Source organism: Oncorhynchus tshawytscha, linkage group LG32, assembly GCF_018296145.1.
Source record: "Oncorhynchus tshawytscha isolate Ot180627B linkage group LG32, Otsh_v2.0, whole genome shotgun sequence".
In the NCBI taxonomy this organism is placed as follows: domain Eukaryota; kingdom Metazoa; phylum Chordata; class Actinopteri; order Salmoniformes; family Salmonidae; genus Oncorhynchus; species Oncorhynchus tshawytscha.
The window spans coordinates 7,607,000-7,631,566 of record NC_056460.1 but is presented as its reverse complement, the minus strand read 5'-3'; the positions used below and the strand labels follow the sequence as shown (position 1 = coordinate 7,631,566).

Here is a 24,567-nt window from a genome sequence, read left to right as displayed (position 1 = left end):
ACAACTCATTATGTGAAATGCCTTTTCAACACATATCCCCATGCATGCCAGGAAACCAGGCTTCCGGCTAGCGTGGGCTACGGCTACTGCAACCAAGTGATCAGTGTTTATGACTGATGGAGCATCAACATCAATAAACTGTTGCATATGTCACACCACCATAGTGTAAGACTGCTGGACTTCTGCTTGACTGGATCGTGTTGTGTTAATCCGATCGGTCTTTACCGGATCATGCTGTCTTAATCCGATCGGTCTTGACCGGATCATGCTGTCTTAATCCGATCGGTCTTGACCGGATCATGCTGTGTTAATCCGATCAGTCTTGACCGGATCATGCTGTGTTAATCCGATCCCGGATCATGCTGTGTTAATCCGATCGGTTTTTGATCAGATCATGCTGTGTTAATCCGATCGGTTTTTGACCGGATCATGCTGTGTTAATCCGATCGGTCTTGGCCGGATCATGCTGTGTTAATCCGATCCCAGATCATGCTGTGTTAATCCGATCGGTCTTGGCCGGATCATGCTGTGTTAATCCGATCCCAGATCATGCTGTGTTAATCCGATGGGCTGAATTAAGGAATATGAGGAGTAATGTAAGGTGTTGGAGCCATTCACAGGCTTCCCCAGCACTATTAGTGGTGTGTGGTTTGGGCCTGGGGCCTGGGGCCTGAGGCAAGGTGAGGACAGCCAAACCGACAACTGCAGTTCAAAGTTCAGCTTTTTCAAAATCAGCCCAATGTTCATGAAGCACGATGGTTATTTGAATAATTATTTTGAGAGATCAGGGCACCAGGCTATTTTCTAAAATACAGCAAAACAACTGACAATGTAATACACTAATATAAAAGTACACTGAACTATGATACACCGATTAGTTGTCAGGATGGAAAGGAGAGCAGGGAGGATTACTGGGACATTTGTGACACACTGAGACATGCCTGGCAGGCAGCGCTGCCTCCCAGGTAATGCTCCTGGCTTAAACTACCTACAAGTTTGTCTGGCAATTGACAACTGGGACGCAGGCTTGACCATGGGGTCTTAGCCATTGCCTTACAATTGACCATTAGGACATAGACATGGCCTTATCATTGACTACTGTGACACCGACCACTACCTGTTTCTATTAACTCTCCACCAACTCCATCCTCTCTGTCTCTCTGCAGTTTCTCTTTCTGCCGGCGGCGCCCCCTGCAGTTGTGGATGTGGTATGACCCTGTGTGGCAGGAAGGTGTTGACGGTGCTGAGCAGCGTGTTCGCTGTGTGTGCCCTGGGCCTGCTGGGCGTCGCTGTCAGTACTGACTACTGGCTCTATCTGGAGGAGGGCGTCATCCTGCCCCTCAACCAGAGTACCGAGTTACGCATGTCCCTGCACTCGGGCCTCTGGAGGGTCTGCTTCACAGCTGGTAAGTTTCTAGTTAGGGGTCGACGTTGCCCCTTAAGGACAGATCTAGGATCAGTTCAGCTTAGAGATGCATATGTCCCTGCAGTCAGAGATGTGGAGAGTCTGATTCATATTTGGTGAGTAGATGTTGCCCCTCAGGCACAAGTGTAAGATCAAGGTCAATAAAATATATATATATATATATATATGCTTTCTCACAAACACCAGATAGGTACAGTGAAATGTGTGGTTTTACGATGTCAGCCAAACACACTTAGAAAAAGGGTTCCAACAGGGTTCTTCGGCTGTCCCCGTGGAGAACCCTTTTTGGTTCCAGGTAGAACCCTTTTGGAACACACTAACCCAAAAGGGTTCTCCTATTGGGACAGCCGAAAAACCCATTTGGAACCCTTTGGGTTGTATGTACCCTTTCTACAGAGGGTTCTACATGGAACCAAAAGGGATTCTACCTGGAACCAAAAAAAGGTTATTCTATGGGGACAGCCAAATAACCCTTTAAGGTTCTAGATAACACCTTTTTTCTAAGAGTTTAGTAGTACGGTGCCCCTGGAGCAAATTACTCAAGGACACATTGTCAGATTTTTACCAGCGGACTTTAAGTTACTGGCCCAACGCTCTAACTGCTAAGCTACCTGCCGCCCTAGATGTTGCCCTTCAGCACGAATCTAGGATCAAGGTAGACGCTGCTCCTTAGGCGTACCTACCAAGAGATTTCTCGTCAGTTATAGTCACAACTGTGTACATTCCCCCTCAAGCAGACACCAAGATGGCCATTAAGGAACTTCACTGGACTATATGCAAACCATATATCCTGAGGCTGCATTTATTGTAGCTGGGGATTTTAACAAAGTAAATTAGAGAACAAGGCTACCTAAATTCTACCAGCATATTGATTGCGCTACGCGAGGGGGAAATACCCTCGACCACTGCTACTCTAACTTCCGCAATGCATACAAAGCCCTCCCTTTGGCAAATCCGACCATGACACCATCTTGCTCCTACCGTCTTATAGGCAGAAACTCAAACAGGATGTACCAGTGACGAGAACCATTCAACGCTGATCCGACCAATCGGAAGCCACGCTTCAAGATTGTTTTGATCACGCAGACTGGAATATGTTCCGGTCAGCCTCAGAGAACAACATCGACCTATACACTGACTCGGTGAGTGCATTTATAAAGAACTGCATTGGAGATGTTCTGCCCACTGTGACTATTAAAACCTACCCTAACCAGAAACAGTCGATGGATGGCGGCATTCGCGCAAAACTGAAAGTCCAATCCACCGCATTTAACCATGGAAAGAGGTCTGGGAATGTGACTAAATATAAACAGTGTAGTTATTCCCTCTGCAAGGCAATCAAACAAGCAAAATACCAGTACAGGGACAAGGTGGAGTCACGATTCAACGGCCCAGACACGAGACGTATGTGGCAGGGTCTACAGACAATCATGGACTACAAAAAGAAGACCAGCCACGTCACGGACAACGACGTCACGCTTCCAGACAAACTAAACACCTTCTTTGCCCGCTTTGAGGATAATAAAATTCCACCGTCGCGGCCCGCTAACAAGGACTGCACCCCAAATCCCCCTCCCCCACTCTCTGTGGCTGACGTGAGTAAAGCGTGTTAACCCTCGCAAGGCTGCTGGCCCAGACGGCATCCCTAGCCTCGTCCTCAGAGCATGCGCAGACCAGCTTGCTGGTGTGTTTACAGACATATTCAATCGCTCCCTATCCCAGTCTGTTGTCCCCACATGCTTCAAGATGGCTACCATTGTTCCTGTACCCAAGAAGGCAAAGATAACTGAATTAAATGACTACCGCCCCGTAGCACTCACTTCTGTCATCATGTGCTTTGAGAGACTAGTCAAGAATCATATCACCTCCACCTTACCGGCCACTTTAGACCCACTTCTGTTTTCATACCGGCCCAACAGGTCCACAAATGACACAATTGCCATCACACTGCACACTTCCCTATCCCTTCTGGACAAAAGGAATAAATATGTAAGAATGCTGTTCATTGACTACAGCTCAGCATTCAACACCATAGTACCCTCCAAGCTCATCATCAAGCTGGAGGCCCTGGGTCTCAACCCTGCCCTGTGCAATTGGGCCCTGGCCTTTCTGACAGGCCGCCCCCAGGTGGTGAAGGTAGGAAACAACATCTCCACTGGGGGACAACAAGGGTGCGTGCTCAGCCCCCTCCTGTACTCCTTATTCACCCACGACTGCGTGGCCATGTCACCCAAAACCCTGACAAACTTCTACAGATGCACAATCGAGAGCATCCTGTCGGGCTGTGTCATAGCCTGGTATGGCAACTGCACTGCCCTCAACCGCAAGGCTCTCCAGAGGGTGGTGAAGTCTGTGCAACGCATCACCGGGGGCAAACTACCTGCCCCCCTACAGCACCCAATGTCACAGGGAGGCCAAAAAGATAATCTAGGACATCAACCACCTGAGCCACTGCCTGTTCACACCGCTACCATCCAGAAGGCGAGGTCAGTACAGGTGCATCAAAGCAGGGACCGAGAGACTGAAAAACAGCTTCTACCTCAAGGCCATCAGACTGTTATACAGCAATCACTAACTCAGAGAGGCTGCTGCCTACATTGAGGCCCAATCAATGGCCACTTTAATAAATGGATCACTAGTCACTTTATACTATGCCACTCTAAATAATGCTACTTTAATACTCATATCACATGTATATACTGTATTTTATACCATCTATTGCAATTTGCCTATGCCGCTCGGCCATCGCTCATCCATATACTTACATGTACACATTCTCATTCACCCCTTTAGATTTGTGTGTATTAGGTAGTTGGGGAATTGTTAGATTACTTGTTAGATATTACTGCCCTGTCGGAACTAGAAGCACAAGCATTTCACTAGCACTCGGGTTAGCATCTGCTAACCATGTGTATGTGACATAACATTTGATTTCATGATTTGATTTGATCATCATAACCCTTAACCATTCGGGGACACTGACCGGTGTTTACTTCAGTTTCTATGTCTAATGACTGGTACCTTCTAGCTGGCCCTGGTGCCAGTCTGTTTCTGTTTTTGGTAAGTGATGACAGGAAGTTGGCGAGGCGGCGAAACAGGCTGGCACCCCAGTCCTGATTCACTAGACCGCCACAGGACCCACTCTTGAGAGTCAAATGTTCATCCTCTCCTCTCTCCACTCCCTCCCGGCTGCATCCCAATAATCTGTCCTTGAGTTACCCTGTCTACCCATGTTGGGTTATTACCATTACTTGTCCTGTCAACTCACCCTGGCTGCTCTCTTGCTCTGGTACGCTGAGGGGGGTGGGAAATCATGCTCTTCTACATTCCCCTTTTCCTTTGTCACTACCCCATGTGTCCCATTGCTGAACTGTTCGTCAGCGCTGGCCCATGCCGCTCGTCATTACAGCATACAACACCTGTCCTATTGCGCAGGTCCGTAAACTGGCCCCGTTCTGAAGACGCAGTAGTGACCCTACTAGCCAAGCTAACCCAACACCCCTGTTCACCTTCTCCTTCTCCTCTGACCGTGACAAGCCTTGTTTCAAGGTTGAACTAACACTGGCTTTTCTCCACCCCGCATGGTTACCTTGTGCCCTATCACAGGGGTGCTCCTCCACTTCTGACCCCCCCCCCCCTCACTGCCCCCGAGGCATGCTGGGAGCTTGAAGCAGGAAGTGTAAGCAGGAAGCACTAACTTTCACCCCTTTTCTCTCTTAGCGACGGCAGCTTTCAAAGTGTTTCCGAGCAGTAAACCAGGTATTCACTTCCTCTCTGATGTACTGTACTCTCTCCCCCCAGGTAGCCTCTGGATACTGAGGCTGACACAATCAACTGTAGCCAGTGCATGAGAATCAAACTAGCGACCTAACATTTTACTGTATTTAAAATGCATGCACTTGCTAAGTAATATTTGTGAGGACAATAAACAGGATTTGTTTCTATATTGCCATTATACCAGTGAAGGCTGGTGGAGGTATAAATGGGGAGGACTGGCTAATTTCTCCCTCCACCAGCAATATACTTTCCAGCAAGCATCACAGAGTGGCATGATGTTACAAAGCACACTCCTAGGTACATCCATTTAACTTGTCTTTTTTTTTGCCCTCGGTGTCCATCCTTACCTCCCATAAATCCTCAGGCAACACACTGTCAACATTACATGTTTCTGTGGTGATTAAATAGAGGACATTTTGCTTTGGTCCAAAAGACCAACTTCCATTGAAGTTTTAGCTGTGATTTAATGGCCTTGTTGCTAAACTGCCCCAACTAGCTATCCGTTTGACCCAGAAAATCTAGGCTTGTGTTGGGTTAGTTAGTGACAGACACACAGGGTCTATCTGGCTCAGTACAGTTACAATACATCATTACACCAGAGAGTGAATGGGCTGTGTTAGGCCCAGTATTTCTGCTGAGTAGCGTCCATTGAGTGGGGGTATTAAATGCGGCTGTTGGTCCCAGTCTCTGTTTGATTTGTGCTTGTACTGACTCTGGCCAATCCACTGTATAAAAGCTTGCTTCTCTCATGCCCATCAGACTATGAAGATGATGTTATGACGAGGGTGCTATAGTAGAGTGCTATACTAGGGTGCTATAGTAGTGCTATACTAGGGTGCTATAGTAGTGCTATACTAGGGTGCTATAGTAGTGCTGTGCTATAGTAGTGCTATACTAGGGTGCTATAGTAGTGCTATACTAGGGTGCTATAGTAGTGCTATACTAGGGTGCTATACTAGGGTGCTATAGTAGTGCTGTAGTAGTGCTATACTAGGGTGCTATAGTAGTGCTATACTAGGGTGCTATAGTAGGGTGCTATAGTAGTGCTATAGTAAGGTGCTATAGTAGTGCTATACTAGGGTGCTATAGTAGGGTGCTATAGTAAGGTGCTATAGTAGTGCTATACTAGGGTGCTATACTAGGGTGCTATAGTAGTGCTATGCTAGGGTGCTATAGTAGTGCTATACTAGGGTGCTATAGTAGTGCTATACTAGGGTGCTATAGTAGAGTGCTATAGTAGTGCTATACTAGGGTGCTATACTAGGGTGCTATAGTAGTGCTATACTAGGGTGCTATAGTAGTGCTATACTAGGGTGCTATAGTAGTGCTATACTAGGGTGCTATAGTAGTGCTGTGCTATAGTAGTGCTATACTAGGGTGCTATAGTAGTGCTATACTAGGGTGCTATAGTAGTGCTATACTAGGGTGCTATAGTAGTGCTATACTAGGGTGCTATAGTAGTGCTGTAGTAGTGCTATACTAGGGTGCTATAGTAGTGCTATACTAGGGTGCTATAGTAGGGTGCTATAGTAGTGCTATAGTAAGGTGCTATAGTAGTGCTATACTAGGGTGCTATAGTAGGGTGCTATAGTAAGGTGCTATAGTAGTGCTATACTAGGGTGCTATAGTAGTGCTATGCTAGGGTGCTATAGTAGTGCTATACTAGGGTGCTATAGTAGTGCTATACTAGGGTGCTATAGTAGAGTGCTATAGTAGTGCTATACTAGGGTGCTATAGTAGTGCGCTATAGTAGTGCTATACTAGGGTGCTATAGTAGTGCTATACTAGGGTGCTATAGTAGTTTGCAAACAGGTCACTGATTGAACATGCTTTTTTTAGTCCAGGAGTATGCTTAATAAGAGTTCAGTAAACCACCTCATAGCGAGTAAGAAACATGAAGGGGATTTGTTATTGAGTTAGAACAAACTGAAATCGGCCACCTATCGACTTTGGACCGTAGACATTAAAAACAGTAGACAGTGCTGACGTCTTCCACTCATTCATGTGGACAATTTGAAGCACGTCATATTGCTGCATGGCATCTCCTCGTAGCCTGCCGGCCCGTAATTGGTCTGCGTCAGTACATGGTCCTGTATGACAACCGATGTAGTAGTCAGAATGGATCAGTATTTGATTAAATATCTTAAACTTGTAGTGGACTTTAAATTAATTCACAGTGGGGAACGAAGCTGATCCATAATAAACTAATTTTAGAGCCCAAAACGTCCCCCCCCCCCAAAAAAAATGTTTTGGGCCCTTCTGGCGATTGGAATTTACTTTCTAGGGCCAACCAGGGCTTTTGGCACCGCTAGGTTGCTACGAAGTAGACGACCAGCAGAGCTTGTGACTTCACGCTCCAGACCAGAAACTGGGGGCCTGATTTGGACAAGTAGGGGTACTGTACAAAAGTACAAACACGTCCTTTCATTCCACCAAACCATCTAACCATGGTTCACCTGTTCACCAAGTCCTCCTCCTGGCCTAACCAGTCACCTGAGTGCCCACGCTCATTTCCAGGTACAACGCTGGGAAATGGTGCTCTAATTTTGATGTTTTTCTGGGCAGAGCTGAAGAGTATTTATGAACACATAGTCTGTCTGAAAGTCGCAGTCTAATTTGATTCCATTTATTATGGAATCATTCTATGGGCTGCGTTCCAAATGACCCCCTTTTCCCTACATAGTGCATTACTGTGGTCTATATAGGGAATAGGGTGCCATTTGGGACGGGGTAATGATGGCTTAATAAGGCAGCGAGGGATCCCATAGCTCTTCATCACTAGTGTTATAGTAATTAAATTATACCAGACTGACAGCAAAGATTCTCTTATTGAAGTGGGTTAATTACTGTTAAGACTCTGCAGAGAGAGAGAGAGAGAGAGAGAGAGAGATATTCAAGCGCAGGCATACGGTAGGCCATCACTGTAAATAGGAATTTGTTCTTAACCAACTTGCCTAATTAAATAAAGGTTAAATAAAATAAATAAATGCATGCACACACACACCATCACCAGTGAGTAGGGTGACATTAAAATAAGCACTCTTTCCCCACAGGACAGGGTGATAGAATGTCATGGCTGGGTGTTGGAACAAACAAACATTGAAGAGCTTGGTGTATATTTGTACAATTATGTGTCTTACAAAGTAAAAGTAACCGCCTTTCTGTGGTCGCTTGTATCTTCCTCTTTCCTGATCTAACAACTCTGGTGTCGATGTCTGTTTAAACCCTTTCAAATAACACAAGTCTATTCCCAACTCTATGCAACAGTTCTCTTCTATGTCTATTCCCAACTCTATGCAACAGTTCTCTTCTGTCTATTCCCTATTCCCAACTCTATGCAGCAGTTCTCTTCTATGTCTATTCCCTATTCCCAACTCTATGCAACAGTTCTCTCCTGTCTATTCCCAACTCTATGCAACAGTTCTCTTCTATGTCTATTCCCTATTCCCAACTCTATGCAGCAGTTCTCTTCTGTCTATTCCCTATTCCCAACTCTATGCAACAGTTCTCTTCTGTCTGTCTATTCCCTATTCCCAACTCTATGCAACAGTTCTCTTCTATGTCTATTCCCAACTCTATGCAACAGTTCTCTTCTGTCTATTCCCTATTCCCAACTCTATGCAACAGTTCTCTTCTATGTCTATTCCCTATTCCCAACTCTATGCAACAGTTCTCTTCTATGTCTATTCACCACTCTATGCAACAGTTCTCTTCTATGTCTATTCCCTATTCCCAACTCTATGCAACAGTTCTCTTCTATGTCTATTCCCAACTCTATGCAACAGTTCTCTTCTGTCTATTCCCAACTCTATGCAACAGTTCTCTTCTGTCTATTCCCTATTCCCAACTCTATGCAACAGTTCTCTCCTGTCTATTCCCTATTCCCAACTCTATGCAACAGTTCTCTTCTATGTCTATTCCCAACTCTATGCAACAGTTCTCTTCTGTCTATTCCCTATTCCCAACTCTATGCAGCAGTTCTCTTCTATGTCTATTCCCTATTCCCAACTCTATGCAACAGTTCTCTCCTGTCTATTCCCTATTCCCAACTCTATGCAACAGTTCTCTTCTGTCTATTCCCAACTCTATGCAACAGTTATCTTCTATGTCTATTCCCTATTCCCAACTCTATGCAGCAGTTCTCTTCTATGTCTATTCCCAACTCTATTCTTCTATGTCTATTCCCAACTCTATGCAACAGTTCTCTTCTGTCTATTCCCAACTCTATGCAACAGTTCTCTTCTATTCTATGCAACAGTTATCTTCTATGTCTATTCCCAACTCTATGCAACAGTTCTCTTCTGTCTATTCCCTATTCCCAACTCTATGCAACAGTTCTCTTCTATGTCTATTCCCAACTCTATGCAACAGTTCTCTTCTGTCTATTCCCTATTCCCAACTCTATGCAACAGTTCTCTTCTATGTCTATTCCCAACTCTATGCAACAGTTCTCTCCTGTCTATTCCCTATTCCCAACTCTATGCAACAGTTCTCTTCTATTCCCTATTGTCTATTCTTCTATGTCTATTCCCAACTCTATGCAACAGTTTCTCTGTCTATTCCCTATTCCCAACTCTATGCAACAGTTCTCTTCTATGTCTATTCCCTATTTCCAACTCTATGCAACAGTTCTCTTCTATGTCTATTCCCAACTCTATGCAACAGTTCTCTTCTATGTCTATTCCCTATTTCCAACTCTATGCAACAGTTCTCTTCTGTCTATTCCCTATTCCCAACTCTATGCAACAGTTCTCTTCTATGTCTATTCCCAACTCTATGCAACAGTTCTCTTCTATGTCTATTCCCAACTCTATGCAACAGTTCTCTTCTATGTCTATTCCCAACTCTATGCAACAGTTCTCTTCTGTCTATTCCCTATTCCCAACTCTATGCAGCAGTTCTCTTCTATGTCTATTCCCTATTCCCAACTCTATGCAACAGTTCTCTCCTGTCTATTCCCAACTCTATGCAACAGTTCTCTCCTGTCTATTCCCAACTCTATGCAACAGTTCTCTCCTGTCTATTCCCAACTCTATGCAACAGTTCTCTCCTGTCTATTCCCAACTCTATGCAACAGTTCTCTTCTGTCTATTCCCAACTCTATGCAACAGTTCTCTCCTGTCTATTCCCAACTCTATGCAACAGTTCTCTCCTGTCTATTCCCAACTCTATGCAACAGTTCTCTTCTGTCTATTCCCAACTCTATGCAACAGTTCTCTCCTGTCTATTCCCAACTCTATGCAACAGTTCTCTCCTGTCTATTCCCAACTCTATGCAACAGTTCTCTCCTGTCTATTCCCAACTCTATGCAACAGTTCTCTCCTGTCTATTCCCAACTCTATGCAACAGTTCTCTCCTGTCTATTCCCAACTCTATGCAACAGTTCTCTCCTGTCTATTCCCAACTCTATGCAACAGTTTCTCCTGTCTATTCCCAACTCTATGCAACAGTTCTCTCCTGTCTATTCCCAACTCTATGCAACAGTTCTCTCCTGTCTATTCCCTATTCCCAACTCTATGCAACAGTTCTCTTCTGTCTATTCCCTATTCCCAACTCTATGCAACAGTTATCTTCTATGTCTATTCCCTATTCCCAACTCTATGCAGCAGTTCTCTTCTATGTCTATTCCCAACTCTATGCAACAGTTCTCTTCTGTCTATTCCCAACTCTATGCAACAGTTCTCTTCTGTCTATTCCCAACTCTATGCAACAGTTATCTTCTATGTCTATTCCCAACTCTATGCAACAGTTCTCTTCTGTCTATTCCCTATTCCCAACTCTATGCAACAGTTCTCTTCTGTCTATTCCCTATTCCCAACTCTATGCAACAGTTCTCTTCTATGTCTATTCCCAACTCTATGCAACAGTTCTCTCCTGTCTATTCCCTATTCCCAACTCTATGCAACAGTTCTCTTCTGTCTATTCCCTATTCCCAACTCTATGCAACAGTTCTCTCCTGTCTATTCCCAACTCTATGGCACAGTTCTCTCCTGTCTATTCCCTATTCCCAACTCTATGCAACAGTTCTCTTCTATGTCTATTCCCTATTTCCAACTCTATGCAACAGTTCTCTTCTGTCTATTCCCTATTCCCAACTCTATGCAACAGTTCTCTTCTATGTCTATTCCCAACTCTATGCAACAGTTCTCTTCTATGTCTATTCCCAACTCTATGCAACAGTTCTCTTCTATGTCTATTCCCTATTTCCAACTCTATGCAACAGTTCTCTTCTGTCTATTCCCTATTCCCAACTCTATGCAACAGTTCTCTTCTATGTCTATTCCCAACTCTATGCAACAGTTCTCTTCTGTGTCTATTCCCAACTCTATGCAACAGTTCTCTTCTATGTCTATTCCCTATTTCCAACTCTATGCAACAGTTCTCTTCTATGTCTATTCCCTATTCCCAACTCTATGCAACAGTTCTCTTCTATGTCTATTCCCAACTCTATGCAACAGTTCTCTTCTATGTCTATTCCCTATTTCCAACTCTATGCAACAGTTCTCTTCTGTCTATTCCCTATTCCCAACTCTATGCAACAGTTCTCTTCTATGTCTATTCCCTATTCCCAACTCTATGCAACAGTTCTCTTCTATGTCTATTCCCTATTTCCAACTCTATGCAATAGTTCTCTTCTGTCTATTCCCTATTCCCAACTCTATGCAACAGTTCTCTTCTATGTCTATTCCCAACTCTATGCAACAGTTCTCTTCTGTCTATTCCCTATTCCCAACTCTATGCAACAGTTCTCTTCTGTCTATTCCCTATTCATCTACAGTCATGCCATTTCATTCCTGCACCATTCCATCGATTTAACTCTACTTACCCCCTTTTCTAGCGATGAGCCCCCTAGTGTGTGGGCTTTGTATTCACCTGTTAAAGGTGTAGTAAAGGGTTAATAAATGCCGTCTTCTCCTTTGCTTGTGTTGCAGGTGATGAGAAGGGCCGTTGTTTCACCGTTCAGTATGTGATGCCCACCAACGTGCAGCTGACCTCTGAGTCTACAGTTAGTGTGCTGAGTAAGTGAAGAAGACTTGTCATACGCTCATCTGTCTCATTTTCCTCTGTTCTGGGGGCATATCAAGTGTCTTAGAGTAGGAGTGCTGATATAGGATCAGTTTGACCTTTTTAGATCACAATGTATACGATAACATGGACAGGCGGATCTGATCCTTGATCAGCACTCCTACCCTGAGATGCTTTAGGAATACGGGCTCTGGTCCCTAGCAGAAACACACCCGTTCTGTTGTGGGAGGGCATAAATGTAGAGACAAGAGTTTTTCCTGAATGTATGACCGGGCAAGTCATTAACTATCCCATAACCAGAGTTGTTCCAGATCACATGGTCAGGAAAAGCTCTTGGTCTAACTCCGAGGCCACCGGACAGACTGCTGTCACTTTAGGGCTCAAGATATTTCTGTTCTTAAAGTCTAAAAATAACTTTGACATGAGTTGAGTAATGGACGAGGGGTATGCCTGAAGAGAGGAAGCACATGCTTCATCGTCAGTCCCCCAGGGTCCATTCTGATCACGTCAAACAAAAGGCATGAGTTTCAGTGGAACGTCCTTCCTTTGCCTAAATTACTCACAATTATCATAAGGAATAATTGTCAATTCTGTGGACAATGATGTGATACACATGCTGTATGTCTCATACATATGTCATTCCCCCAGAGACCGAAGGTGCTCATGATGTATGCTTTGAAGCATGGCGTGTGCCAGGGGTAGGTAACTAGATTCAGCCGCGGGACGATTTTTGTCTGAGCGGATGGTTGATTATAATCATTTGTAAAAATGCAAATTGACCACAACTAAGGCCAAAAACAGATTGTATTTGAAAATAACAATAACTTCATACCTTCATTACATTGAGACAGGATCACATGTCTGTTTGCCTTTTTTGTGGAAATACTTGAACAGATTTAGTCATTTAAACGCTTAATTTAAAAAATGATTTTCCATTCTTTTTTAATGATTTAAAAAAAAAAAAATGATTTTCCAAAAACGTCAAAGTTTCTGTTACTAAAAACTTTGGGGGGAAATAAATTTAAACGAGGGACGATTTTGACCGCCTGTTGCCAACCCCTGCCGTGTATACTCTGTGTAAGAGAAAATATAAATCCATACGACACAGGCTTGGGATGGACTGAATGAACATAAGGTACAGCAGAGCTACAGTGGTCCTAACTGACACATATCCACAGAATCCACACATCTCCCCCCATATGTATGTTTGTGCTATTCCTGACTTGCCCCTGAGGCATGGCTCATTTCACTCTAACAAGGAATACAGGGAGAGATATGAAAAATGCAAGGGCGCAATTTCTTTTGCGAGAGATGCCCCTCAGGCCAAACGCAGATGGATACACACAGGATGGGTAATGCTCAGACAGGCACTAGGACCATGGAGACACACTGTCAGAGGAGAGAGGCTCTGGGCCAGCTCTCTAAAATGCAGTTTGAGTATATCTAAATACAGAGCGAGAGAGATTCCCATAAGGCCTTAAGTGAGGAAGATGGGCAAATTAATATTTACAAAACTCAGAAAGCAGTAACAAGACCTGTGTCGCTCTCACAATTTAAATAATTTGCAAAACCCACAGACCAGACCAATATACTACCGGACTCAATTGTATTAGACACATACTTCAGAAATATTGTGCCGATTGGCCCAAATCTCATACAATTGTATCTGTAGATGCAATATCCCAATATTGTTTTCCCAATAGTTAAAGATTTGATTGATCCAATGGGATCTCCTGCACTATCCAGTAATTTAACCCATTCAGTCGCTGGAAAGCATATACGGCACTCAGGCTGAAGCATAGACCTACCTCTTTACCCAGGCTATGCATTTTGACCTCCTATGGTCCGCTCCTGCTTCATAGCATAGTTATGCTGGTATGGTTAAAGGGGAATCCAGGGAGAAACCATTCTCACAGTGGGGGTGCCGGCAACATCTTTTTAAGTTGAGATGCCTGTGGAGACATCCCAGGCAGTGGAACCACCCCTTTGATGTGTGCAAATGGAATGAGACCAGGAACAGTGGTAGCTATATTGCTCCTTGTTTGTCAGAGACCTCAAGAGGGGAAAAAAAGCAATCAAACTGTGGGAAGTTGAAAAAAAAGTTCCAAAACCAATTTAACCAGGAAACAAATATAGTGTTTGCGATATGCCATACACTGCTTTTAGGGTTATTTTACTCAGTCAATCAAATCACGCTGTGCTTTATCTCAGTGGTTAGAGGACACCATTTATTTGACTCAATTTAAACGCTTCATAGAACACAAGAAGACTCGTCACAATAGATTTGATTTGGGATGAGTTGACACTGTTGACTGAATAAACCGAAACACCAAATATAAACGTACTAAAGTGTATCATCCTTTATCTCCTTCCCCTGTTCCAGAGATGATCCGTTCAGCCACTCCCTTCCCCCTGGTGAGTCTCTTCTTCTTGTTCATCGGTTTTGTCCTGAGTAACGTCGGACACATCCGGCCCCACCGCACCATCCTGGCCTTCATCTCCGGAATCTTCTTCATCCTCTCAGGTAAAACGACCTCATTTCACTTCTGTGAATGCATTTTTGTTGGAACAAGAGATCCTTCACATTGTTTATTGAGTCTAAGGGCCAGTTTCCCAGGACGCAGATTGAACCCAGTCCTGGACTAATAAACTATTTCAGTGGAGAATCGCCATGGACAATGTGTGTTAGTCCAGGACTGGGTTCAATCTGTGTCCGGGGAAACTGGCTCAATATTGTTTAGTTTAAAATCCCCAGGACACAGTCTTTGTTGTTTCATCTATTAGTGAATCGCATGCACAGTTATTTTTGGCATTACCATAGAATGCAGCCCTTGTTCCGTAGTAACAGGAAATTTGGGTCCTGTATCAGTGATCACATTGTGACAGCTATACTATTTATTATTTCTAAGGGAATGTTGCATATCTGTACAAGTATGCAAATGTATCACCATAGAATTACAACATCCTGCTTATGCATCAGAAATACAGTAGAATATGTATTCTTCCTATCGCTCTGTCTCAAACACTCTCGCTTTTTCTCTCTCTCTCCCCCCATCTTTCTTTCTCTCTCTCTCCATCCCTCCTCTCTCCCTGCTAGGTCTGTCTCTGGTGGTGGGCCTGGTGTTGTACATCTCCAGTATTAATGATGAGATGTTGAACAGGACCAAGACCAACGAGGCCTACTTCAGCTACCAGTACGGCTGGTCCTTCGCGTTCGCTGCCATCTCCTTCCTGCTCACTGAGGTAACTTCCTCCTTGCTTCTTCATTACATTGTAATCCCAAATCCACCCCCAGAGCCTAACCTACCCCTAGAGCCTAACCTACCCCTAGAGCCTAACCTACCCCTAGAGCCTAACCTACCCCCAGAGCCTAACCTACCACCAGAGCCTAACCTACCCCCAGAGCCTAACCTACCCCTAGAGCCTATGCATTTTGCTTACAGCTGTCAATGTAGAGTACATAGGGCAGCGTTTCCTCAAACTCGGTCCTGGGGACCCCAAGGGGTGCACTTTTTGTTTTTTCCCCCCCTAGCACTACACAGCTGATTCAAATCCTCAAAGCTCGATGAATAGTCATTTATTTGAATCACCTGTATAGTGCTAAGGGGGAAAAACAGGAGAGAGTTTGGGAAACGCTGACATAGGGAATAGGGTCTAGGGGTCGATGAAGTTCAAATCTTTTACGCAATGATACCCACATTAAGTCTGTTGATAGAGATCAGCGATTGGGCAATTAACTGTTCCTCATTAGGCATTCATAGACAGGCACAAGGCACAACCCTGCAGTTGTGCCATCGTTTGTTGAAGAGGATACTTACGGTATGTTATCCTGCTCCCTTGCATCTGTCATGTATCTCCAGACGGCCGGCGTCATGTCCGTCTACCTGTTCATGAAGCGCTACACGGCCGAGGAGATGTACAGACCCCACCCGGGCTTATACGGGCCGCGCCACAGCAACTGCTCCGACTACTCTGGTCAGTTCCTCCACCCGGACACCTGGAATCAGCGCGGCCGCAGCCCCTCCAGCATCTCCAGCGAAGCCTCGCTCCAGATGAACCACTCCCTCCACTCCAACTACCCAGCGCTCCTCAAGTGTCCCGAGTACGACCGCATGTCCTCCTCCCCATGCTGAGGCCCGCGTGAAGCCCTGGAGCCTGGGCGGCGGTTTGCTCACACATCCCCAGGAAGGGAGAGTCTGGCTGGGTTGCTGAGGCTGTAGACTAGGTTGGTCGGTCTAGAGGGTGGCGATTGGGGGAGGCTGATGGGGAGGCGTATCTTTTTCCACGTGTGTGACGGCCTATTTTGAAGTCCTCTTGTAGTGCACTTTTCCCGAGTTTTGACACATTTGTGAGATGACGACCCCCACAGCCGACCTTCCCTCTCTGGTTTTACTCAAAGTACAGTAGAAGTAGTGATTCCCAATCAGACCTTGTTCACCTTCGCCATACAGCACGTTCTCCATCTTGGTCAATATATAAGCCGATATCTCCCCGGTAACCCAAATAGGACTTTCTGTCAACTGTATAACTTGTCAGATAATATGATACCATAAGCGGGGAGTTTGAAAGTGAAAGGTTGTCCTCTATTTTATTGTTTCATCTTGATTCTATTTATTATGACTGTGGTTTAATCATACTTCCAGAGAAATACTTGTTTATTACTTCTTTTCATCGTCCATCTCATGCTCAAACACTGTTGTACTGTCAACGAAGACACACAGATAAAGTTTTTTTTTTTTTTTTTTTTTTTTTTTTAAATGGAAAGAAACCAGGAAGCTACTACTACATCCATGGAGTCCAAATGGAGTCCCTGCAGAATTACAGGATGTACATAATGCAGTGAAAAGGGGGGTAATCAAGTGATGATGAAGCTAAAGGAGAGAGAGAAAAGAGAATAGTGTGTAGACAATAGTGTGACCATCAGATATGGAGAGCCAGTTTGAACGTAATGTAGTTGATGAAGAATGCAGAGTTGATCTAAGCTAGTCCTGATTTTACTGTTAGTAGTGCACCAGGCACATATACGCTTCTGGTCAAAAGTTTTAGAACACCTACTTATTCAAGGGTTTTTATTTTTTTTACAATTTTCCAAATTGGAGAATAATAGTGAAGACTTTAAAATTATGAAATAACACATCTGGATTCATGTTGTAACCAAACAAGTGTTAAACAAATCAAAATATGTAATATTTCATATTCTTCAGATAGCCACCCTTTGCCTTGATGACAGCTTTGCACACTCTTGGCATTCTCTCAACCAGCTTCACCAACAGTCTTGAAGGAGTTCCCACATATGCTGAGCACTTGTTGGCTGCTTTTCCTTCACTCTGTTGTCCGACTCATCCCAAACTGGCAGGTATAATTGAGAGAATACCAAGAGTGTACAAAGCTGTCATCAAGGCAAAGGGTGGCTATTTGAAAATATATAAAGATATTTTGATTTGATTAACACTTTTATGGTTACTACATGATTCTGTGTGTTATTTCATAGTTTTGATGTTTTCACTATTATTCTACAATGTAGAACATAGTCAAAATAAAGAAAACCCCTTGAATGAGTAGCTGTTGTACAACTTTTGACCGGCAGTGTACCTGTACAAGAATTACTGCTCTTTGGAAATTGAGTAAATCACTGAAATGTAAAATGTATATTTAAAACAAGTTTTGTATCAGATTGCATATGCATATAAAGTGTACAGTGACATAGCCAGATGCAAGCTGTTTGCTTTTGGATTCTTGGTTATGTCCCAAATGGCACCCTATTCCCTATATAGTGCACTACTTTTGACCCTGGCCATAAGTAGTTTGCTATGTAGGGAATAGGGAGCTGTTAGGAATGTGACATTGATTAAGGAAATACCCTGTCAGAAAAAAATCTTAGGTGTTAAATGTGACTAACTTGAAAATACATCTTGTGTATTACATACACCTTAGCCAAATACATTTAAACTCAGTTTTTCACAATTCCTGACATTTAATCCTAGTAAAGATTCCCTGTCTTAGGTCAGCTAGGATCACCACTTTAAGAATGTGAAATGTCAAAATAATAGTAGAGGGAATGATTTATTTCAGCTTTTATTTCTTTCATCACATTCCCAGTGGGTCAGAAGTTTACATACACTCAATTAGTATTTGGTAGCATTGCCTTTAAATTGTTTAACTTGGGTTAAATGTTTTGGGTAGCCTTCTACAAGCTTCCCACAATAAGTTGGGTGAATTTTGGCCCATTCCTCCTGACAGAACTTGTGTAACTGAGTCAGGTTTGTAGGCCTCCTTGCTCGCAAACGCTTTTTCAGTTCGGCCCACAAATTTTCTATAGGGCCTTGTGATGGCAACTCCAATACCTTGACTTTGTTGTCCTTAAGCCATTTTGCCACAACTTTGGAAGTATGCTTGTGGTCATTGTCCATTTGGAAGACCCATTTGCGACCAAGCTTTAACTTCCTGAGTGATGTCTTGAGATGTTGCTTCAATATATCCACATAATTTACCCTCTTCATGATGCCATCTATTTTGTGAAGTGCACCAGTCCCTCTTGCAGCAAAGCACCCCCACAACATGAAGCTGCCACCCCACGTGCTTCCCGGTTGGGATGGTGTTCTTCGGCTTGCAAGCCTCTTCCTTTTTCCTCCAAACGTAATGGTCATTATGGCCAAACAGTTCTATTTTTGTTTCATCAGACCAGAGGACATTTCTCCAAAAAGTACGGTCTTTATCCCCATGTGCAGTTGCAAACCATAGTCTGGCTATTTTATGGCGGTTTTGGAGCAGTGGCTTCTTCCTTGCTGAGCGGCCTTTCAGGTTATGTCGATATAGGACTTGTTTTACTGTGGATATAGATACTTTTGTATCTGTTTCTTCCAGCATCTTCACAAGGTCCTTTGCTGTTGTGCTGGAGTTGATTTGCACTTTTCGCACCAAAGTACGTTCATCTCTAGGAAACAGAACGTGTATCCTTCCTGAGCGATATGACGGCTGCATGTTCCCATGGTGTTTATACTTGCATACTATTGTTTGTACAGATGAACACGGTACCTTCAGGCGTTTGGAAATTGCCCCCAAGGATGAACCAGACTTGTGGAGGTCTACAATTATTTTTCTGAGGTCTTGGCTGATTTCTTTTGATTTTCCCATGTCAAGCAAAGAGGCACTGAGTTTGAAGGTAAGCCTTGAAATACATCCACAGGTACACCTCCAATTGACTCAAATTATGTCAATTAGCCTATCAGAAGCTTCTCAAGCTGTTTAAAGGCACAATCAACTTTGTATGTTAATGTCTGACCCACAGGTATTGTGATACAGTGAAATCATCTGTCTGTAAACAATTGTTGAAAAAATGACTTGTGTCATGCACAAAGTAGATGTCCTAACCGACTTGCCAAAACTATAGTTTGTTAACAAGACATTTCTGGAGTGTTTGAAAAACAAGTTTTAATGATTCCAACCTAAGTGTATGTAAACCTCCGACTTCAACTGTACATTATATATTTAAGCTACAGTATTTATGCCATAGTAAGACCTCATAGTTCCCTCTTTGTACATTTTAAAGTCAATTATCAATTTAGAGGACAACTATTGTCGGTGTTCAATGTTGCTACTGATGTTAGTAATTGTTATTTAGGAACAATATTGTTTTTTCTTGTTCAGTAGTCTCATTGACAGTCTAGATGTTTCTAGCCACAGTGTTCAACATGATAAATATTAGATTAGCTATATAAGGGAGGGGGGGAATAGCGAAAACGGAGAAGGTGGTTGGAGTGGAGAAGCGTGTGGCTAAATTTAAAAACATCTGATAGTGTTATGGTTGTTCCACAGGCAACATTTCTACATGGGATCTCTATAAAATACATACGGCATGTTTACACTTGATAACTTTGTTCAGTTTAAAGGATAAGTATTATATTTTGAGAAAAAAAATCCAAGTGTGAAAACTGCCAAACAAATCTGAAATATCTCACGTTGTCAAACACTATTATGAGTGTTTCTTCAGATTAGAACAGTCTTCTCAATATTTGTTTTATTCTCATTTGTGTTAATGCTGTATATATTTAATCATCAACATGTAAATGGACTGAAATAACTTTTATATAGACTATTACATGTGTAAGTTATAACGATCTGGATGTTTTACTCATTTGTAGCCATGGTGAACCATTTATCTACTCAGTGTGTCTATATTGTCTGTGGTTATAGCTGCTTTGCCTCTTGCATCGCATACTCAATGTGAGCTTTTGCATTTGTTTTACACACACATTTTAGAAAAGATTCAAGTCAGAGAAGTCATTTTTTATTTTTTACAAAGAGTCATTTTCATGATGTTCAATGTGCAATCTACTGTATTATATCTCTGAAAATAAAGAAACTGCTGTAATTGATGAAGTACCTCATTGCGGAACTTCTTACCTCTTAAAATATGAATGTATCCACTTTATCCTACACTATATCTGGAGACCGATTTTTATCTCAAGTCAAATTGTATTTGTCACATGCTTCACAAACAACAGGTGTAGCCTAACAGTGAAATGCTTACTTACAGGCACTTCCCAACAATGCAGAGAGAGAAAAAAGGTAAATACAGGAATAAATACAAAGAGTAACGATAATCTGTTGATTTTGTGTGATGTGCTACACATCGTCTCCCTGTAGTTTAGCGGTTCCCAGCCAGCGGTACTAGGTCCCCTGGTGGTACTTGGCCTATCCACAGTGGTACTCGAAAAGACTCATGAGACCATAGGCCTACTGGTTAAAATGCACATGAGGGGGTACATCAGGGGTACTCCGGCAAAGCAAACTGTAGTAACCAAAAAAGGTAGGGAACCACTGGTCTAGAAGTTCAGTATATGTTGTACACTGCATGGCCAATATTCTTTACTAGTATAGTAATTGATTAAGAATTCCCTTTTGACTATTGAGATATACTCCTTTTCAGGGCAATTGAGATGTGCCCATTTTACACTTAAGATGCGCCCCATTTTAAGAGTATTGAGATGCACCCCTGATTAAGAGTTGAGATTTGCCCTATTTAAATAGTATTGCGATGCACTTTTTAACACATGGGGGCCGCTTCAGACCCGGGTGACGCGTACTTAAATGGAACTTAATTCCCTTTTCATGCACATTTCTCTTTATGCTTATTCTGACCTTGGATTTAGGCATGAGGTAATGCACACAGCAAAATCAATGGTGTACATTCAACTCTGCAAGTGTAAGATGTACACTATTTTCAGTGAACAAATGAGTCTCGCTGTATTGGTGTTAAAAAAATACTTTTGAAAGTGTTAAATATTTAACTCTGTTGCAGTGTTCCTTTGAACACGTTAAGGGTAAAATGGGGATCTTGATTGCGGTGTTTGCATAGATCTAATGTAGAGTAATACGCAACACCTACAGTGTAAAACATAACATTTAGTTTAGAGTACACTGGACCCACTTCGCTTAGTGCTGACGCTGTTAGATTTTCTCAGTATAAGAAATAAACACTTGTAATGTTGCAGTAAATATTTTTGGGGATGTATTAACACTAAATGCCTATTTTGCATATTTCCCAGGATGCCTTTGAGTCAATTGTAGAGTTAACACCCATAACTGTATTTGTTAGTGACAGAGACATGGTTGTTGAACTCTTTCCTTTTAAAGGCCTCTGAATTTCCCCAAGTGAGTTCCTGGGTGAATGTTATTAAAATTATACTCTGACAATACATTACATACATCATAAGGTCTTACTTATTGGCCTAGTTGATGATCTAGTTTTGTCCTAACTCAGTGGTGTTAGGAAACTCCTTGTTTACAAGCCACATCAGGCCTGCAAGTCACGTTATGCTGGCTTGCAAAGTGATGTTTCATTCCTTTTGGAATCCAGCTAGAGTCCCCGGCTGTATCACAACCGGCCGTGATTGGAAGTCCCATAGGGAGGCGCACAATTGGCCCAGCGTCGTCCGGGTTTGGCCAGGGGGGCTTTCCTTAGCTCATTGCTAAGGAATGACTAGCGACTCCTTGTGACGGGCCGGGTGCCTGCAGGCTGACCTCTTCGTTAGGTGAACAGTGTTTCCTCTGACACATTGATGCGGCTGGCTTCCGGGTTAAGCAGGCGGGTGTTAAGAAGCGCGGTTTGGCGGGTCATGTTTTGGAGGACACATGACTCAATCTTCACCTCCCGAGCCCGTTGGGGAGGTGCAGCGATGAGACTAGATTGAAATTGGTGTGAAAAATGGGGTAAGATACTAAACACTTTTTTACTATATTATTTATCTTTGTATAGTTAATCGATCAATGTACATGCAAAAACAGATATTAAAAACAATCCTAAAAAGATTAATAAACCTGCAGTAGAGCATGCTGGGAAATATAATAATGGGTGTGGTTTTGATAGGACTGTTTTACTCGCTACAGTGTAAAACAATAATTCTGGTTATTAACACCAGCACTGGGATTAAAATAACCCCACTTAGTGTTCATTTCACATGTACAAAGTGAATTTAACTCCTGAATCCACACCAGAAATGTTACATTAAGTGGTGTATTAAAGTATTGAGATGTCAGCTGTATTGCTATGCACCCTTTAAGGATGATTGCAGTGTTACCACCCCTCTCATCAATTCAGTTTTGCGTCTCAAATGGCACTTTATTCCCTACGTAGTGCACTACTTTTGACCAGAGCAGGTCAAAAGTAGTGCACTATGTAGGGAATAGTGTCATTTGGGATACGCCCTGTGTGAATGAACAGAGCAATCGAAATGATGTCTTCAGTACAGACATGCAGAAGATGGGGAGCTGTGCCTCTGTACTACACTGCCATCTAGTGTTGGTTATAGAAAGAAACAAGTCAGAGCTGCATTCTATACTTACCATGTTAAACAAAACAAAAAACAGTCTCAACAAAGACATTCAAGTATTTGTCCGAAACATATCAACTGTGGACCACGGAAGAAAAAAACATTAATCTTGGGTGAAATGACAATCTTTCAACTGAGTGATTATTACAATGAGATCTTTTTACACAGAAAAGTTGTCTCTCAGCAGTCTCCATCTGGGACGCCTCAGTCCTCGCCTCTGGCATTGGAAGATATTGTAGGAATTTGGGTATTTATACAACATCGGGGGTCAGTGCCATTTAAGATGAGGGAGGACAAAACATTTTTTTCATGAGCATGGACTTATTTCTATTACACCATGTTTTAGGACTGTCATTCATATTACATCCACCCAGTTCAATGTAAGAGTGATAGGTTTAGGCTACTATATGATAATCAAATTTTCCCTATACCCATCATGAGGTTGCTAGGTGCACACAGTTCGAGCTAACATTTTTAGGTGACAGGCTACTGCTACATGGACAGACAGTGACACATTCAATACCGCCTTGCACACTCTTGCCTGCATCTAGCTGATCTCGGGTGTAATCATTAGTTCAACAGTTGCAAACGAGAGTTTCTATTTGATAAATTCAGGTATGTTTATCCCTATTTCGTTCTGTTTGCTTCCGTTTTAAGAAGCGTTTTTCAACAAAATTGTCAGAATGAATACACCCCTGATCACATGTAAACACACAGACTTTTATGAGCTGTTTTTGACTCCAACTAAGCATATATCCTCTGCAATTCTGTTAATTATGGGAAACGCTAATATAGACTGACCAGGTTAATCCAGGTGAAAGCCATGATCGCTTATTGTCACTTGTTAAAATGACCCCATGTCTCTCGCGGGGCTCAGTTGCTGGAACGTGACACTTGCAACGCCAGGGTTGTGGGTTTGATTCCCACGGAGGACCAGAGTGTGTTCCTAATTTTTGGGAAACTAAATGTATTTATCAGATTACTATAGGCGGAATTAGGTGTTCTGGGTTGGGGTCAAGACCCCAAAGGACCAGAATTGTGTTTTTTTTTAAAGTCCATATTGATACAGAAATATAAAGATTTGTTAAGAACAGGTTGATTTGACAAAGTAGTGAAAATTTGAAGAATTGAATTAATTACCTTTTGGGCTATGATTAAAAATAATAAATGCACCAGTCGGGAGGTTAAGTGTATTACGAAGTGAGTCTGATAAATTCAAATGGTGCGTACATAAATGGACTAATTTGGGAATTGTGAAATGATTGACTGCCTCATTTCATTATTGCAAAACAGTCCAAAAGGAAATGACAACATCAACCAAATAGCACTCCTAATCCGCACAGATACACACACTGTTTGTGCCACAGAATGGAATGGCACAAACCATAGCTACAATATAATAGTGTTGTATCAGGTCAGCCGTTCCCTCTCATCCCTTGGGAACTTGGCTGAAAACGGTTTGATCTGTTTCTTTGTGTGTGAGTGTGTGAGTGAGTGAGTGAGTGA

The 24,567-nt window shown here is 42.8% G+C and overlaps 1 protein-coding gene across 1 annotated transcript in view; it reads left to right on the top strand.

Annotated features, from left to right (window-relative positions):
• The window catches only part of LOC112230151 (voltage-dependent calcium channel gamma-5 subunit-like), a 28,100-nt gene extending 11,113 nt beyond the window's left edge, over nucleotides 1-16,987 (top strand). Inside the window, exons 2-6 of the mRNA XM_042310962.1 lie at nucleotides 1,167-1,406; nucleotides 12,136-12,222; nucleotides 14,613-14,753; nucleotides 15,327-15,472; nucleotides 16,090-16,987. Of these exons, the coding sequence (XP_042166896.1) occupies nucleotides 1,211-1,406; nucleotides 12,136-12,222; nucleotides 14,613-14,753; nucleotides 15,327-15,472; nucleotides 16,090-16,362 (843 nt within the window). The 5' untranslated portion in view covers nucleotides 1,167-1,210 and the 3' untranslated portion in view covers nucleotides 16,363-16,987. The remainder of the gene's footprint in view (nucleotides 1-1,166; nucleotides 1,407-12,135; nucleotides 12,223-14,612; nucleotides 14,754-15,326; nucleotides 15,473-16,089) is intronic.
• Nucleotides 16,988-24,567: the final 7,580 nt, after the last annotated feature.